Genomic DNA, 20,019 nt, shown 5'->3' with positions numbered 1-20,019 from the left:
ATGGTGGAAAATAAGTATTTGGTCACCTACAAACATGCAAGATTTCTGGCTCTCACGGACCTGTAACTTCTTCTTTAAGAGGTTCCTCTGTCCTCCACTCGTTACCTGTATTAATGGCACCTTTTTGAACTTGTTATCAGTATAAAAGACACCTGTCCACAACCTCAAACAGTCACACTCCAAACTCGTTTTTCAGCAAAGGGACCAGGACGATTGATCCGTGTAAAGGAAAGAATGAATGGGGCCATGTATTGTGAGATTTTGAGTGAAAACCTCCTTCCATCAGCAAGGGCATTGAAGATGAAACGTGGCTGGGTCTTTCAGCATGACAATGATCCCAAACACACCGCCCGGGCAACGAAAGAGTGGCTTCGTAAGAAGCATTTCAAGGTCCTGGAGTGGCCTAGCCAGTCTCCAGATCTCAACCCTATAGAAATCCGACCTCAATAGATAACATCTAGATTTGGCCGGTATCCAGATTTTCAATATCGTCATGCCTTCCTTCTCTCATACCGGGATTTAGGGTATTACCGGCATAGCACATAAGGGGCGCCATAAAAGCAAGAAAAGACAATTGGGTCTCAATTACCAGAATGCTAGCAAAATTAGCACAAACTAATACCGAATTCACAGACACTGTTAGCTAAATGCTTACAAGCGGAAAAATAGCAAATTGCTAAAATTGTCAATTCCAGCTCATAAAGTTATACAAACATTGTTAATAGCTAACGAATATAATTTTCGGTGAGTATGGAAGCCCTTATAAGATATCTGATTTCAGTACAAAATGTTTGCATTGCATATACCTCATGTGCGCCACACAACAGGGACTTGCTGATAGATAAAGAATGCTATGGACTCACCTGCTGCTTTCTCGCGTTGTGCTATTTACAAATGAACGCTTGACACTGACTCAACTGTTCTGGGAAACTATGGTAATCTTCATAAGGTTAAATAATGTGACAGTTGAAATGAAGAACGCAATCTGTGTTATCTCCTAAAGCGGGGGTTCCAAAACCTTTGCCCTTCCAGCATTTGGGAACGTCCCACGCGTCTATTTATATGGACAAATTGTTCACAGCTCTCGTTGGTAGAGAGAATCTTGCATGTTTAAAGCACATTTTCTGCATTTCTACACATTTTGTCATGGAGTGCAAAGAAAATGTTGCCGTTCTAAAGCAAAAATTGACTACAAAATTACAACAATATCTATGGGCTAAGAAACCTAAATAAAAAAAATGTTAGCTGACATTGGCTAGTTGATCTGGACATTTCTGACAAGTTATAAATAGCTTTCTAAGGTATGCAATGACTGACATGACAAGAGGAACTGCTGATGCACTAAACAATTTAGAAATTCTAATATTACAACTTTCAAGAGTAAGTTTTTTATTTTATTTTTGTAACAGTATTTTTATTGGAATTTCACAATTTTCACCCATATTAAGAGATACAACAACAGAGACAAAGCACACAGAACAAAAACAAGAAAAACAGCACCCACTTACACATATCTACGTGCATATATACACATACATACATACATACATACACACACATACATATACCCATGCATATACACACACATACATACACGCACACACACACACACATATACACACCCATACATACGTACACCATTTTCCTCTTCCCGCTCTGTGCTTCTCTCACCCCATCACCATCATTGCGTCTCTCAATACATACATTTTAAACAAACTTACAAACAGAAATTAAACAAAAAAGCTCAGTTTAAACCAAGAGGTTAGGTTCCACACATGGAACGTACAGTGTAGTTCTGAAATACATAGATCCCCGCCATTCTAAGAGAATCCTTGCAGCATAATAGCTGATACCTCAGGTTCTAGGTAATTTAGATAAGGTTCCCATACTTTGTAGAACTGGTCTGTTTTAGAATGCAATGTACATGTCAGATATTCCAGAGGCACCCATTCAAATAGTATCTTATGCCAATCTTTAATAGAAGGAACCTTATCACTAATCCACTGTAAAAGGATGTTTTTCCTCGCTGCGAAGGTAAGGATGTTGTAAAGCCTCCTTTTACCGACAGAAGTAACATGCCTACTAGGGAGACCTAACAGTAAAGAAACTGGGTCCAATTCTAGATCAACCCCTAGGATCTTTTCAATTTCTTGCAGAACACCAGACCAGTATCTTTGTATTTTGGTACATGACCATAAACAATGTGTTAGGGTGCCTGTATCAGTTTTGCATTTAAGACACTGAGGGGAAGAGGAAGTGGGGCTAAAAGCATGTCTGCGATTTGGGGATATATGCAATCTGTGTATTATTCTTAATTGGATTGCTCTAGTACGGTTACATATAGATATTGTTTTTGCATATCTCCAAATGTCCTCCCACATCTCTTCGTCAATAGTAACAGACAATTCTTTCTCCCACACTTGTTTCACCCTCTGTGTGTTGACAGCAGAAAAGGACCTTAAAGTATCATAAAACAGACTTACAGACATTTTCATTTGTGGGAAAAAAAGCATTCTTTCAATGACAGACACATCAGGGTTACCAATTAAGGTGGTGCTCTTCAGAATATAATGTCTTACTTGTAGGAAGCGGAAAAAGTCCTGCTTTGGGAGTCGATATTTCTCGACCATCTGCTCAAATGACAACAAAATCTTATCAGCAAATAAGTCATTTAGCCTGCGTATGCCCTTATTAAGCCATAAGTTAAAGCCAGCATCCAGCAATCCTGGACTGAAATCTGGGTTGTTAAGAATTGGGGTAAGAGCAGAGGTTAGTTTGGACCTTCCCAGGAAGCGTTGAACTGACCTCCATACTTTGAGTGTGTTAAGTGTAACGGGATTATTGCAGTGATCTTCTACAGACTTGAAACTTCTGAAAAATAAAAGATCCTGTAAGGGGTATTTTGAAAGAGAAGTCTCAATGTCTAACCAAATAGAGGAGTCATCATTTGTGATCCAGTCAGAAATATAACAAAGGTGGGCACACCATTGATAGAACCTGATATTGGGCAGGTCCAAGCCGCCCATAGAACTTGGCAGCTGCAATATTGCCATCTTAAGTCTTGGCTTGCGTTTACTCCATATAAAGGAACTTAGCCATCCATTTACATCCTTTATTACCTTATTGGAGAGTAATACTGGGATCATTTGGATTGGGTAAAGTAGTCTAGGTAAAATGTTCATTTTCAAGAGGGATATTCTACCCAACCAAGAAATCGGGAGAGAGTTCCAGCGATCCAGATCCTGTCTTATTGTATCAAACAAGGGAACAAAATTGGCTTTGTACATTAGCTGGAATTTAGGAGTTACAAATATACCCAGATACATGAAACCTGAGGGAGACCATTTAAAAGGGAAGGGGAGAAGTATTAGGTACAGAGTGTAGGCTACCAAGTGGCATAGCCTCTGACTTAGTAAGGTTAATCTTGTAGCCTGAGAATTCGCTGAATAATTCAATAATATTAATAAGAGATGTAATTGAAGTCTCGGGACTAGAGATGAATATCAGGACATCATCAGCATACAAGCTTATTTTATGGTGAACATCACCAATGAGCAGCCCCTGTATAGCAGGCGTTACCCTGATGGCCTCGGCCAGTGGTTCCATAACGAGTGCAAAGAGGAGGGGGGATAAAGGACAGCCCTGTCTGGTACCTCTGTGTATAGAGAAGCTATTTGACCGTAGCCCATTAGTAAGGACAGCAGCCTGAGGATCATCATATAAAACTTTCACCCATTTTATAAAGTTGTCCCCCAGACCAAATTTATTTAGAGCAAATAATAGGTAAGACCACTCCACACGATCAAATGCTTTCTCAGCATCTAGGGAGAGCACAAGACCATCCACAGCACTTTGTTGGTAGGCTTGAATTACATTAAGAAGCCGCCTGACGTTGTTGCATGACTTACGGCCCCTAATGAAGCCAGTTTGGTCTCCTTTCACAATTAGTGGCAGTGAGTCCTCTAATCTTGTGGCTAGAATTTTAGAAAGCAATTTTCTATCCACATTCAGAAGGGAAATTGGTCTGTATGAGGAACAAGACTCTGGACATTTTCCCTTTTTGAGAATAAGTGAAATGTTGGCTTCTCTCAGCGTTTGAGGGAGTTGGTCATTTGAAAATGAGTGGTTAAACATATCACGCAATGGCTCAAGGATCAGGCCATGGAACTCTTTATAGAACTCACTACAAAACCCGTCTGGTCCTGGGGCCTTACCATTTTGCAGATTCTTAATTGCGAACATTATCTCTTCCTTGGTAATAGGGGCATTAAGGAGGGACCTCTGCTCTTCGGAGATAGTAGGGAGCTCAATCTTACAAAAGAAGTTCTCCATTAATTTGGGTGCATCCTTTGGCAGTTCTGAGGCATAAAGGTTTGTATAAAATTTCTTAAATGAGTCACTTATCAATTTATTTTCATATAAATGATTACCATCAGAATCAGTAATAGTAGCAATTGACTGAGAGTCAGCCCTCTTTTTAGATAGGTATGCCAAGTACTTTCCTGGCTTATCGCCATGTTCATATAGCTTTTGCCTGACAAATCTCATTTTCTTTTCAGCGTCCTGTGTTAGGAGAGAGTCTAACGTTGATCTAATGACTGATATTTCCTTTAATAGGGCAGGAGTGGGCGTTTTAATGTAGTCCTTCTCTTTAGTTCCTAATTCACCCTCTAACATTTTTTGCTTTTCCCGCTTTTTCCGTCTCTTAGTAGCTGTGTATGACATAATCAGACCCCTGGCATACGCTTTACAGGTCTCCCAAAGGAGCGAGGGGTTATCTGTTGATTGAGAGTTAATAGAGAAAAATGCTTTAAACTCTGTTATAAAATATGATGTGAATGTATGGTCTTTAAGAATGGTTGTGTTCAACCTCCAATGTCTTGACCGATTGAATGCCCCGTTGAGTTTTATGTCCAGGATCACCTCAGCATGATCAGATATGACTATGCTTCCTATCCTAGCGGATAAAACAGACTGCAAAGACATCTTGGGCATAAAAAAATAATCTATTCTAGTCTGACATCCATGAGGTGCAGAGAAAAAAAGTGAACTCTCTGTTGGAGGGATGGAAAGCTCTCCAGACATCCGCATACCCCAGATCATCACAAATAACTTTAAGTGACTTAGCTTGAGGAGAGAGTGAAGCTATACCACTGGGAAACTTATCAATAAGGGGGTTCAACAAGCAGTTAAAATCTCCTCCAACCACTGCAGTGTCTGAGTTTAATTCTGAAAAGTCTAGAAATGCCTTAGTGAGGAAATCAGGGGGGTGAGCAGGGGGGAAGTAAATATTCATTATGGAAATGTTTTGCCCTTGTAAAGTACCATTAATTATAACAAAGCAACCAAATTTATCTTTCACACAATTCAAGACCTTAAGTGGTAAGTTCTTTTTCACCAGAATTGCTACACCTCTACTTCTGGATGTAAATGATGAGAAAAACACTTGACCAAACCCTCCTTGTTGTAATTTCAGGTGCTCCTTATCATCCAAATGAGTTTCTTGCAACAGGGCAATATCAATATTTTCTTTTTTCAAAAAAGACAGTACTTTCTTCCTTTTAATGGGGTTATGGCTCCCTCTAATGTTCCACGTACATACACGCAGTCTGTTACCTGCCATTGTATCTTGACCATTCAATATCCAGAATGGATCCTACTGTAAAAGTGGGTGGTACCTTTTTCCATGTGTTGAACTCTCCTCTATCTCACTGAGCATAAACAAAAAATATGAACCCTGAACTCGAACTATACTAAACCCAAAAATTAAACATGTTAAAATCCAAAAGGGGGTTTTCCCACTAGCTAACATGCAGGGGATTTCAACTCTCCAATGTAGACTCTTAAGTCCGCATTGCTGCTCAATAGCCTCATCCTTTATATATATGGAAAAGAAAATCAATAGAAGAAGATTGAGGCTCTTCCACCTAAAACCAAGCCTGGGCACCAATATGGATTCACACATGTCTCAGCCTGAGCTATAGCGGCTATTACTTTAGCAAGAAAAATAATAAAGATACGAATATTACTGAGCCGGAGTACGTGAGGACTCACACCACTGTTTCATGATCAGATTCAACCAAAAATAAACAAAGTTATTCAATGCTGTGGAGGTGCAGCTTAAAGTTATTTACCCGAGAGAGTCAATAAACGCAGCAGCCTCTTCAGGTGTGTAGAGCTTTTAGGTGATCCGTTGACCATAATCTTCAATGTGGCCGGGTACAACAGTGCGTAGTCCATCTTCATTCTCCTGAGTCGAGCCTTCGCCTCATCAAACGCTTTGCGTCTTCGTACAACCGCTGTGGAATAATCATTGAAGAATGAGACCTTTGGACCTTTATGTTGACTACCATCAGAGCCGATGTTTCTAGCCGCATCCATGACGCGCTGCTTGTCGGTGAAGTTGTGGAACTTTATAACCACCGGCCGTGGGCGCTGATTGGGACCGGGTATTGGTGCTTGAGAGCGATGGGCTCTGTCCAGCTTCACACGACCAGCCTTAGTGTCCATTTGTAGGTAGCCAGGGATCCATTCCTCAAAGAATTTTACTGAACGTGTCCCTTCAGAATTTTCCGGGAGTCCCACAACACGAATATTGCATCTGCGTCCTCGACTATCCAAGTCGTCAATGTGCTCCGCCATTTCGCGCACCTGTTTCTCAAGTGCTTTTATCTTAGCGTCCATAGATGTAGTTGAAGTTTCCACTGCAGCAATTCTCCCTTCCGCCTCAACAACACGTTTCACAACGCTCTGTATTTCAGCTGAATGGCCTGCTATTGCTTCCAAGACCGTTCTTATCTTAGCATCGATCACTTTAGTAATGTTATCAGTCATCTTTTGAATCATCAGGTCCATTGTGCCTGGATCCGCAATGGTGTTAGCTTCGCTAACGTTAGCTAGCTCCTCATGCACATCCACAGGGGTGGTGGTTTTGGTCGACTTCTTAGTAGTTCTATTGGGCATGTTGTCGGAGATTTTTGCGAAATAGTCGTCAAGACTCATTATATGGTAACTTATTTAGCCAATTCTACCACTTTTTCAAGCTAGGAGATTAATGTAAGAATATAAATTTACGAATGCCACGAGAGCTCGCTGAAACACCGTGTTCTCTCTACGGCGCCATTTTGTCCCTCAAGAGTAAGTTTAAAGCCGGCTGAGTTCCTCAATAAAAAAACTGCGCACCCCACAGTCTGGGAACCACTGTGCAAAAGAATTGCACAAGTTGACTGCAGGTAATTCAAATGGATTTAAAAACGTCAAACAAATGGTTGACTGTATTGAAAACCCATCCCGTGGCTTTTTCCAAATACAACGATATACAAGTTAAACCGCCCAAGCCTACTAACATCCCAGTTGCTTTAACCGGCAGCAGATCTATTGTCAAAATGAATATATTGCCACGGTTGAATTTATGTAGTTAAATCCTTCCCTTGTCGCCCCCTTCTTACTATTGAGAAAAAAATCCATATTGTGGTTTCAAAATGTATATTGCAAGGTAAGCGATCCTGGGTAAAATGACAAAATGGGAAAGACGTAGGGGGACTATCCGTACCAAACTTTAAAATTGTAATTCCAGGCACTAGAATTTTGTCCGATCCTAAATTGGTTTAGACATGATTCTTCCACCAACTGGGTGAGTATAGAGAGAAATACAGTGTCTCCTATTGCCCTGGAAGAGGTGGTCTTCACTGATATATCTGTTAAACAATGTAAACTATGCTTTGGTCCCATTTCTGCTCACACAATCTCTATTTGCTGCAAAAATTTCAAACAATGTAAAGGAATCAAAATGGCATGCCCATACTCCAATATTTCACAATAATGCCTTGTGATCTGAAGGGCAGCCTTTTTCATACCCTCAATGGCACAAATGCGGAATCCATATCCTTGCCGATATCTTGGACAGTAATGGCTTTTGAACCTTCCGAGATTTGAAAGACACACACATTACCATGCAACTCCTTTTTTTATATTTACAACTTAGGTCAGCTATGCTGGCCTATGGAGTCCCTTGCCAAACGCAAGTCACGAACCACCCAATGATGGGATTTATAAATCAATTATCTGGGCTCCCAAAAAGATTGATTTCAATAATACAGTGCAATTGGAAAGTATTCAGACCCATTCCCTTTTTCCACATTTTGTTACGTTACAGCCTTATTCTAAAATGACTAATAAAAACTGTTCCTCATCAATCTACACACAATACTCCATAATGAGAAAGCGAACAGTTATTGAATAAAAAATATCAGAAATACTGTGTTTACATAAGTATTTATTATTTACAGACCCTTTAATATGAGACTCAATATTGAGAGCAGATGCATTATGTTTCCATTGATCATCCTTGAGATGTTCCTACAACTTGGAGTCCACCTGTGGTAAATTCAAATGATTGGACATGATTTGGAAAGGCACACACCTGTCTATCTAAGGTCCCACAGTTGACAGTGCATGTCAGAGCAAAAACCAAGCCACGAGGTCAAAGGAATTGTCCGTAGAGCTCCGAGACAGGATTGTGTCGGGGCACATATCTGGGGAATGGTACCAAAAAATCTTCTGCAGCATTTAAGGTCCCCAAGAACGCAGTGGCCTCCATCATTCTTAGATGGAAGACGTTTGGAACCACCAAGACTCTTCCTAGAGCTGGCTGCCCGGCCAAGCTGAGCAATCGGGGAGAAGGGCCTTGGTCAGGGAAGTGAACAAGAAACCGATGGTCATTCTGACAGAGCTCCAGAGTTTTTCTGTGGAGATTGGAGGACCTTGCAGAAGGACAACCATCTCTGCAGCACTCCACCAATCAGGCCTTTATGGTAGTGGCCAGACGGAAGCCACTCCTCAGAAAAAGGCACATGACAGCCCGCTTGGAGTTTCATTTTTTTAACTGGTACCGGGCAACTGACAGACTAGTATTGTGAGGCAAAACAACCAACACGTACTTCATTGTGAGAGTCATCTTTCCGTTGAGGGGTCTTAACAGACGTTTTCGTGTGAAGACAGGTTTTCGGGATGTCTCGTGACCTAACTAACACCGTTCTAGCACTGCCACCTTTCACCACCGATGCGGAAGGGCGACATCGGCGAATGCGGTGGATTTCTGTAGCTTAAATGGACAGATTTTGATGGGGATTTTAAAAAAAAAGCTAATTAGATCGACTCTCGGGGTTAACATACTAAATGTTTTGCTATGCAAATTTCTTTATGGTATAGGTTAGTATAAGATCAGAGGAAGCCTCACATGTCTGAACCAGCGACAGAGCCTCTCTCCTCCACTAAGCACCCCAGTCAAAGCTTCATGTTGCTATAACTAAATAGCAAGAGGGAAAGGGGATGATAATACTGGACAAGTCTCAGAGAAAGGAACTAAATGTTTCACATCTTGTAACTTACATACAATTATTGATAGTATTTTCCTTCCTGGCTGCAATGGTGTGATGTTTTAACTAACATAGTCTATGTATGTGTCTGTCAATAATGTGGCTTTTCCACTATAGAAACACAAGAGTCTTTAGGTCAAACACCTGTGTAAAAACCCAGCAATGGAAAGCCCTCTAAGTGGTCTAAACATCCAGTCTAGCAAAGCTGGAGCTATTGTCCTGACTATTGCCCAGAGAGGCGATCATGTTCCCCATCTGGGGGGACCAGGCAGTCTAAGTCAGCACCTTGGCTTTCTTGGTGGGGGGGTTTTCCCTTTAGAAAATAGAACAAGAAGTGGCGAAAAGGGTGTTGCTATATAAATGGCTATACCGTATAAAGTCTATCCAAATCTAGCCTTACCACCTGTACACACAGAAATACATTTTGTACTTAGAGGCCGATCATCACCTGTGCCTTGATTCTCTCTCTCACCTGCAGCCGTGCCAGGATAGAGGACTTCTTGCAGTTGAAGGAGTAGGCTTTGGAGCAGGAGATGCTGCAGAAACGCTTGGTCTTGGAAAAGAAGGTGTATCCCGCCCCACTGAAACCACACGTCTCACACACCACTGTGGAGGGAAGAGGATGAGAATATGTTACAGACCGGATCGGTGGTTTGGTGAGCCGTGATGAGTAGCCTTGTCTGGACCCAGAAGACTTGCGTTAGCTCCCTGATTAGCTTGAGATCAGCACTCTGATCAGCTTATCTTAGAGATCCACATGAAATGACCAAAAGTATGTGGACACCTGCTTGTCGAACATCTTATTCCAAAATCATGGGCATTAATATGGAGTTGGTCCTCCGATTGCTGCTATAACAACCTCCACTCTTCTGGGAAGGCTTTCCACTAGATATTGGAACATTGCTGCAGGGACTTGCTTGCGTTCAGCCACAAGAGCATTAATGAGTTTGGGCACTGATGTTGAGCGATTAGGCTTGGCTCACAGTCAGAGATCCAATTCAACCCAAAGGTGTTTGATGAGGTTGAGGTCAGGGCTCTGTGCAGGCCAGTCAAGTTCTTCCACACCAATCTCAACAAACCATTTCTGTATGGATCTCACTTTGTGCACAGGGGCATTGTCTTGCTGAAACAGGAAAAAGGCCTTCCCCAAACTGTTGCCACAAAGTTGGAAGCACAGAATCGGCTATAATGTCATTGTATGCTGTAGCGTTAAGATTTCCCTTCATTGGTACTAAACGATATAGTCTGAACTGTGTTAAACGGCCCCAGACCATTATTCCTCCTCCACCAACCTTTAAGGCTGGCACTATGCATTGTGGCAGGTAGCGTTCTCCTGGCATCCGCCAAACTCAGATTTGTCCGTCTGACTGACAGATGGTGAAGCATGGTGATCTTAAGTTTATCTGCAGCTGCTTGGTCATGGAAGCCCATTTCATGAAGCTCCAGGCGAACAGTGCTTGTGCTGATGTTACTTCCAGAGGCAGTTTGGAACTTGGTAGTAAGTGCTGCAACCTAGGACAGACGATTTTTACGTGCTACAGCACTCGCTGGTCCCGTTCTGTAAGCTTGTGTGGCCTATAACGGCTGAACCGTTGTTGCTCCTAGACATTTCCACTTCCCACTACCAGCAGTTACAGTTGCCTGGGGCAGTTCTAGCAGGGCAGATATTTGACCGAACTGACTTGTTGGAAAAGTGGCATCCTATGACTGTGCTACATTGACATTCACTGAGGCCATGCTATTGCCAATATTTGTCTATGGTGATTGCATGGCTGTGTGCTCGATTTTATACACCTGTCAACAACGGTTGGGGTTGAAATTGCCGACTCCACTAATTTGAATGGGTGTCCACATACTTTCGTATATATAGTGTAAGTTGTATGGTGCAAACAGAGATCCTATTAAAGTATTCTAATCCCTAATTATATGGTTGCAACATGGTATTTCAGATTTGGTAGCATATCCATAATTTACCACCATGCATGCAGTTGCAATTCTGATTTAACCAGATACATTGTCATATTTGTGTTGCATTGCAACATATAGGCTATTGAAATACAATATTCATCAATTGCATTTTACCAGACCCTGTCGATAATAGGCTATTCTATTCCCCAAAAATTGCAGCTGCGCTGGTATTTTTTCTTGACTTCACCTCTTCGCCCGCGACCACAACACAACCAACAAGGGTTTGCTACCCGACATTTATGTTCACCTTATGGTAAGGGTGGCAGAAATGACGGTCGCGTACAATCATGGAAGATAAACATTGGGACAATTTTCTCGCATCAAATGAGGCTAACGTTATATGAGTTTAGAGGAGAGCCGCTACGTGTGTCTCCCATACCGACCCCCCTCCTCCTCCGCTGGCAATTTATAAAGAACAAAAAATCAGACTAGGGAGGGGGTTGATACGCCGAAGCTGAAATCGAGAGGCGAACCCAGTTAAGGAGTATTTTTTTTACACGGGACTTCCCCAAAAGGAGGGGGAAAAGTCACAATTGTGGAATCTAAAAGAAAATTAAGGTTCAAAATACGTGAGAACGTCTCCCGTTGTGGATTCCGTATATATTTTTAATTCGAAAAAATATGGCCGAGAACGTTCTGGACTCTGGCCCGCCTTCAGCCAAGAGGCCTAAACTATCCTCTCCGGCACTTTCTGCCTCCGCCAGCGATGGAAACGGTAAATATTGTTACATCTTTTTTTGTTAGGGGTATTATTTTTTTTGTTTATTTTGTAGTATTTTCAATTATTGTGGTATGATTCGGAAGGAAAAGGGGCCGTGTAATTGCCCACTGTTTTTGTCGCGCTAGCTAGCGAATGTGTGTCGGAGTTGCATATCAGTAGGCTAGTAGTAATTTCAGCACTACGATGAACGCTGGCTAGCGAGTTACGAATATGGGGCTTGCTGCATGGGTAGTTAGCTACATTATTTGTACTTAGCAATTAGTTAATAAATACTGTCAAATGAAGATGTTATGTTACACGGCAAACATTAATTTAAATTATTATCCCCGAGATTGACATGGACGCTTTAAGCGACACAGAACTCGCTAGCTAACGTTAGCTAGCTACTGTAGTGATCGGTGTGGCAAATGGTTTTAAAAACATGTTTTATACTAAATGAGATAGCTAATTCAGCTGAGAGGCAATCCATGAAACACAAATCGTTCAACTCGTTTACAAGTTAATTCGCCCAGCCAAGTAGCTTACTTTGCTAACTAGTTATTTTTCAGGTTGCTAGTGAGCTCTAGTCAGTTCGCTAGCCAACTTTCAAAGGGAGTTGTGACAAAGCTCTCATCGCCATTCGGTGCTAACGCGCTAGCTAGCCCGCAAGCACACCAACTAAGGTTAACAGTTCACTGCAACACTTGACGTTTTTACCCTTTCAAATATAGTATTTAATTAAGTTAGGTAATTAACTTTTTAACTATAAGTAATTCGTACAAACGATAACGTTAGCTAGCAAACTAATTGGTGAAGTTTCGTTCACCTGGATACTTGATAACGTTACATGTTTCCAACTAACTTAGCTAGCTAGTCATCGTTTATAAAACTAACGATGTTAATTATATAGCTAGCTACTACTGCAGCAGGCCCATGTAGCTAGTTTGCTGGGTGAGTGATTATGTTCAAATTGCCATTAACTAGTTTTTCTGAAGATGTGTGGCAGAGACTGGAGGACTAAGGCTAACAACCTATACAAAAACGTCAAATTGCAGTGGTAAAACATAGAACTGGGCCACAGTATTTACCACTGTGATATGTTTAGATGGCCTTCTGCAGATGCTAAATAGCTAGCGAGTAGTAAGCAGTTTGAAATTGGACTTGAAACTGTTAATTTTGTCATTGCATAGCTAGCTAGCTACTGCCTCCCATTGGCCATATATTAGCAAACAGTACATGCTAAAGTCAGCCACTTGACACAAAATACTTTGACGGCCCAAGGTACTTAATAACAGAAAAATCCCGTGCATGTACTGCACTTTTGATATATTTTTCTCTCTCGTAGTGCTAAGAGAATGCTGTGGCTGTCCAATTTCTCCAGGGAAGGTGCTGTAGGCCTATAGCAATTCGTAAATTCTTTAGTTATTTTTAATTGTTGCAACTTGCTTTAGTTATTTTTTTATTGTTGCAAAAGGCATTCTGTATGTTACCCCAATATTCAGTGCATATCAAAACGAGGCCTGAATTTGCAAATTGGATGGACACTACAGAAACTTCAGTGACCTATGTCTTCAGGTGAGACACAAAATGCACTGCTTTCTGTTTGAGAGCATCTCAAGGATTCAGCAGTTGACAATGTGTCAGTGTGGGGGGGATCCTTTTTTTTGTTAGAAGGCATGGAATCCCTGAATATAGCACAACGAAGAAAAGCTATTTCTTGACAATTGGTATAATTTTGTGACGCTCTGTCTTACCCCTGGGTTGTGTTCAATACTCTGGCACAGCTTTGCAAAATGATTTGAAATGGACAACTACCTGTTGCCCCCCTGTTTTTCTCAGTTTCAAGACGGTTTTCTCCCATTTGTTACCTACTGAACATGACACTGGAGGTGGACCTGTGTCCAGAGGGTCTCTATGAACCTGGCTCTCTGTGTGGTGTTAACGCAGTGTTGAGGCCCATCTGTCACTCTGTGTGTAAAGCTCTGTCTGCGCCGTGTTAAATCACACTCGCGGTCCGGCACAGATCGTCCGAGGCCAGCCACTGTGTGGGAGAGCGTCTGTTTGAGCGGCCACCTTAATTTCAAAACATTGGTTCTCCTCATTATACAAATGTAGTTCTCAGGCTATGCTAATTGGCCACCACATTTGATGCAACCATGTATGACTGTTTGAATACAGTGCACTGGAATTGGTTTTGTTAGTCATTTATTGTTATGCCAGAAAGGTACCCTGGCACACCTCTATTTCTCTCCCTTTCACTTCTTTCTCTTTCCTCTTGTTCCCAATCCCCCTCTTGCTCTCTTTCTACATACTCATCTTTTCTCCCCCCTGCACAGATTTCGGCTCATTGTTCGACCTGGAGCACGACCTCCCTGACGAGCTCATCAATTCCTCGGAGTTGGGCCTGGTCAACGGAGGGGACCTCAGCCAGCTGCACACCAGTCTGGGGGGAGGTGGTGGAATGGGCCTGGGCCTGGGAGGGGGGGGTGGCCAGGACGCAGTGGCCAAGCACAAGCAGCTCTCAGAGCTCCTTCGATCAGGTGCTCCACATGCCTCCACACAGCAGGGCCAGGGTGTGGTGGGCAGCCCAGGCGGGGCCAGCATGGGCCACCTGGGGAACATGAAGGTATCCCCTGGGCCCCAGGGCATGGGCCAGCAGCAACACCTCTCACCCCAGCAGCAGGCCAGCATGATGCAGCAGCAGGTGGGGATGGTGGGTGCCATGAACAGGGGCATGATTGGGGCCCAGAAGGGCAACGGACAGCAGCAGCAAGCCATGATGGGGGGGCCGGTGATGAACGGATCCCCCAGGATGAGCTTCTCGAACCAGGGGATGGTGGGGAACAGTAACATGTTGGCTGAGACTCTGCAGCAGCAGGGCGCCGGGGGACAGGCTGGACTCAGAGTACAGCAACCTGGAGCACTGAATAAGGTTTGTATGAACCCTTCAGACAAGAGAGGAGAGATGTTTTTAATTTACGTATTCTTTAGTTTTAGGACATTGAGATGGGCATCTTTAAGCCACCCTGACCAAGAAAGCTGCATGTGTGTATTTTTGCCCACACAATGTTAAAATTCAACAGTTGATTCACAAAAACAGGTTAAAAGAGCAGTTGTCATTATTCAAATATTAAGGATGTTTTAATCAAGGTTTAAAAGTGTACAATTCAAATGATTGGAGTTTTAGAGATCTAACGCTGTGTAGTTAAAGGCTCTGTCAGGGAGGAGGAAGACTAGTAGAGGGTATGGCTGGCATGTGGAGGGAGGGAGGAAGGAAGGTGGGGAGGGAGAATGTATGCAAAATGATGAAAGCATTCGATTAACCCCTAGCGAGCAACCAGACATTACTACAAATTGGGAGCCACGTGGAAGCCCTTGATTAATTAAGCACATCAGTGGTCGTGTTATTCCAACATGTCAACATGAAATGTGGGGCAACCGTGGCATGGCTGATTGATAATTGGTCTGCCTGTTCTGAGCCATCATTAATGATTTAATTTAACCCACCAACGTTACCTGCTGCTAATTGATTAGAAAATAAGTACGTTGTCAACTCTTTAGAAGTAGTTGATTTTAATTGGTGTGCAAACGGCGTGGCAGAGAAGTTGATTTGTGGTGCAAGGGAGATGGTTGTTCTTTTAGCTTTAATGGTCTTCACTGGGGCTGCGAATTTCCAGAGACTTGGCGATACAATATTATCATGATACTTTGGTGCCGATATGTCTTTTGAATCTCACGATTCTATATGTATTGCGATTCAATGTTCCAACCACTGCTGCAGAGTGTCAAGCGAGAGTCATGAGAACAAGTTTTATCAGTCATGGAAATAAGTGCCCAAAAACAAATTGGCTCCCTATTTAAAAGATCGAGAACAAACTATGAAGGAAAAATACTGGCTTTTTGGTGCAGGTATAGCAAACTGGCACAAAAATAATATTGCGTTGTCAAAACAATACGATATACCATAAAATAATATCTCCGTATGTAACTCTAGATTTACGTTTTCTCCCATTACTATTTTTCACACTGTTAGTGATTAATATCCCCAAGGTTGTGCTCATTTAACAGGACTACTCTCGGTCTGAAGAAATACAATTCAAGTGATTTGAACACTTACATATTCTAACACATTGCATATAAAAACTGTAAAAATGTATGTCAATTTATTTCATTATTTTTCTCAATCCAGTATGCTTTGTTAAAACCACAAGTGTCATACTCATTCCACGGAGGGCCAAGTGTCTGCGTGTTTTCGATCCTCCATTGTACTTGATTAAGGTAATTAATTAGTAAGGAACTATCCACACCTGGTTTTCTAGGGCATAAAAAACAAAAACCCGTGGACACTCGGCCCTCCATGGAATGATTTTGACACCCCTGATTTAAACCATGCCATCTCTAACCCTCCCTCCGGTCTTCCATTTCTGTCTCTCCTTATCTTCTATACATTTCCCTGCCCATCCTCTTCTCAGATGGGTATGGCGGGTAACCCAGGCCCCTATGGAGTCCCCTATGGTGAGCAGCAGGCAGGCCAGGGCCTGGGGGGAGCAGGGCTGGGCCCTCCGCTCCAGAACAAAGGCTCCATGCCCAACAGCCTGGCCCAGTTCAGCATGGACAAGAAGAGCCAGCCCATGCAGGGCATGGCTGCCATGGTAAGGAAGTTAGCTAGCTAGTCTCATACCTATCATTTCAAACTTCTGTCATGGATGCTGCCTTTGTGTACCAGTCAACCACACTGACCAACCCTGAACAAACTATCACAGTTGCAGTAACTTGTATATTTTCAAATATTTTATTCCCCCTGCTCCCCTCTATCCTCAGGCCACACAGCAGTCTGCCACAGGTGTGGGCGGTGGAGCCGGAGGCACTGCAGGGTTGGTCCCCAACGCCCAGGGAGGCCTGGGGCCTGCCGTGTCTGCAGCAGCTGGGGCGCCCCCTACGGCCGACCCCGAGAAGCGCAAGCTGATCCAGCAGCAGCTGGTACTCCTGCTCCATGCACACAAGTGCCAGCGGCGGGAGCAAGCCAACGGGGAGGTGCGCCAGTGCAACTTGCCACACTGCCGCACCATGAAGAACGTCCTCAACCACATGACCCACTGCCAGGCTGGCAAGTCCTGTCAGGGTGAGCTGATAAGACCCAGAATAGATAGACCTGCAAGATGGTTCCCTGTCACACCTTTACCTAAGATGTGTATGATATTCATCAAGAGCTCTCTGACGTAATCACCACAATCTTTTTCTCACCCTTTTTTTCTTTTGCTTGTCTCTGCCCCTTTGTTCTCTCCTTCCTTAGTGGCTCACTGTGCGTCATCCAGACAGATCATCTCTCACTGGAAGAACTGTACGCGGCACGACTGTCCTGTCTGCCTGCCGCTCAAGAATGCCGGGGACAAGAGGAACCAGCAGTGTGAGTGTCTATCTGCCTATCAAACAATACTTTTTCACTACCCCGCTCTCCCTCAGTCTGTTAGCTGGCTCGTGTAATAGTAGTACGCATCTAGTCTTAGGTTTAGAGAGCCGTCAAGTCTCAACTCATTCAAGTAATGTCTATGGATGTACAGTGTGTTCAGACCCCTTGACTATTTCCACATGCTATGTTACCACCTTATTCTAAAATGGATGAAATAAAACATTTTCCTCTTTAATCTACACACAATACCCCATAATGACAAAGCAAAATGTTTTTGCAAATGTATGAAAAAATAAACAAACCGATACAATATTTACATAAGTATTCAGACCCTTTGCTATGAGACTTGAAATTGTCCACCTGTGGTAAATTCAATTGATTGGACATGATTTGCAAAGGCACATACCTGTCTATATAAGTTTGCACAGTTTACAGTGCATGTTAGAGCAAAAGCCAAGCCATGAGGTCGAAGGAATTGTCCGTAGAGCTCCGAGACAGGATTGTGTCGGCACCAATCTGGGGAAGGGTACCAGAAGAAGTTTGTAACCACCAAGACTTTTCTTAGAGCTGGCTGCATGGCCAAACTGAGCAATCGGGGGAGAAGGGCCTTGGTCAGGGAGGTGACCAACATCCCGATGGTCTCTGCAGCTCCAGAGTTCCTCTGTGGAGATGGGAGAACCTTCCTGAAGGACAACCATCTCTGCAGCACTCCACCAATCAGGCCTTTATTGTAGAGTGGCCAAACGGAAGACACTTCTCAGCGGCAGGGACTGGGAGACTAGTCAGGATCGAGGGAAAGATGAATGGAGCAAAGTACAGAGATCCTTGATGAAAATCTTAGGAGTGCTCAAGACCTCTGACGGGGGTGAATGTTCACCTTCCAACAGGACAACAACCCTAAGCACACAGCCAAGACAACGCAGGAGTGGCATCGTGACAAGTCTCTGAATGTCCTTGAGAGGCCCAGCCAGAGCCTGGACTTGCACCCGATCGAACATCTCTGGAGAGACCTGAAAATAGCTGTGCAGCAATGATCCCCATCCATCTTGACTGAGCTTGTGAGGATCTGCAGAGAAGAATGGGAGAAACTCTCCAAATACAGGTGTGCCAAGCCTGTAGCGTCATACCGAAGACGACTCGAGGCTGTAATCGCTGTCATAGGTGCTTCAACAAAGTACTAATAAAGGGTCTGAACACTTCTTATTAATAATCCTGTCTCTACAGCTCTGCTAGGAGGTGCTGGTGTAGGTCTGGGTAGTTCCCTGGGCTCGGTGCCCGGAGGCCAGCCCAGCTCCGCCAATCTCAACCCCCAGCCAGATCGACCCCAGCTCAATTGAAAGGGCCTACGCCGCCCTGGGCCTCACTTACCAGGGCACCCAGAGCCAGCCCAACCAGGCTTCTCTGCCCTCACAGGGTCTGCAGGGACAGCCGGGCATGAGGCCGCTCAACCCTATGGGTAAGCTGTTAGTTGTCTAAAAGATAATCAGGTCTACTGTGTTTTTTACCCCCATTTCAAAGTCCGTGCCTTTAAACATCTGGCGTGTTTTATTATTATTTTTCTATCTGACTCAATGCCATAGGTTAGCAAGTGGCCGGGTTCTACATGTTTCAATATTCAGGTGTCCTGTCCCCTTTAAAAAGAGAGTGCCAGTGTTTTACCTTCGAAAAGAGTCCCGTTTTGAGAATTGTGTTATTGGTTTAAATCATGTACTACAACAGGAGTGTGCATGGTCCTCTTGGGTTTTGAAGCTGTAACCGGTCTGCCCATAATAGTAAGGTTACACTGTTGCTTTGCCTAACTGAAACCACCCCCTTTTGTCCACTTTAATGGGAATTACGCACATGTTTTATTTGTCTGCATTTTGGTGTAGTGGACTTTTTTTCGAGTCACTTGAAAATATAACGTGTGGTGGGAGTAATTTCCATCATTGACTTCTAAATAATGTTTTAACAACTTTCTTCTCATAACCACAAACAAAAGGCCATGTTGAATATTATTTGTGGAAAACCTGTGTGTGTGACTGTTTATTTCACCATGTTAGGGGGTAACCCAATGGGGGTGAATGGAGGAATGGGTGTTTCACCCCAGAACCAGCAGGCCAGCCTGCTGCAGGATACCATGCTCCACCTCAACATGAACTCCCAGGGGTGAGTAGCAGACTGCCTTAAAATATAATCATTTGCTCTCTTAAATACTTCTACCTGCACTTGATTGAGCATGCCTGGTGCAATATAATTGTCCCAGAACTGTAAATCTCATCCACCCATCTGACACTTCAGTCAGGCACAAACTTTGTTCTCTGTGTGTTCTAGTCTGATGAATGATGCGGGTGGGACGGGTAACATGGGCTCCATGCCCATGGCAACCCCACCCTCTGCAGCGGGTATGAGGAAGAGTTGGCATGAGGACATCACCCAGGACCTGAGGAACCACCTGGTGCACAAACTGTAAGTGGCCGGGAGGGACAATACAGCCTCTGGATGGGACCTAAAAACACCTCGTCTCTGGGGACCCATGCGCCTGTCATCGATGGGGGGAAATGGTTCTGCATTTAATACATTTT

General features: G+C 43.4%; 1 protein-coding gene across 1 annotated transcript in view; it reads left to right on the top strand.

The window, feature by feature from the left end:
- Positions 1 to 11,347: 11,347 nt before the first annotated feature.
- The window catches only part of LOC112224788 (histone acetyltransferase p300), a 60,267-nt gene continuing 51,595 nt past the window's right edge, over positions 11,348 to 20,019 (top strand). Inside the window, 9 exon segments of the mRNA XM_042306306.1 lie at positions 11,348 to 12,060; positions 14,382 to 14,977; positions 16,518 to 16,697; positions 16,867 to 17,167; positions 17,339 to 17,452; positions 18,680 to 18,761; positions 18,763 to 18,911; positions 19,498 to 19,603; positions 19,769 to 19,903. Of these exon segments, the coding sequence (XP_042162240.1) occupies positions 11,967 to 12,060; positions 14,382 to 14,977; positions 16,518 to 16,697; positions 16,867 to 17,167; positions 17,339 to 17,452; positions 18,680 to 18,761; positions 18,763 to 18,911; positions 19,498 to 19,603; positions 19,769 to 19,903 (1,757 nt within the window). The 5' untranslated portion in view covers positions 11,348 to 11,966.

This window comes from Oncorhynchus tshawytscha, linkage group LG25 (genome assembly GCF_018296145.1).
Source record: "Oncorhynchus tshawytscha isolate Ot180627B linkage group LG25, Otsh_v2.0, whole genome shotgun sequence".
Taxonomy (NCBI): Eukaryota; Metazoa; Chordata; class Actinopteri; order Salmoniformes; family Salmonidae; genus Oncorhynchus; species Oncorhynchus tshawytscha.
This window is presented reverse-complemented; position numbering and strand designations above follow the sequence as displayed.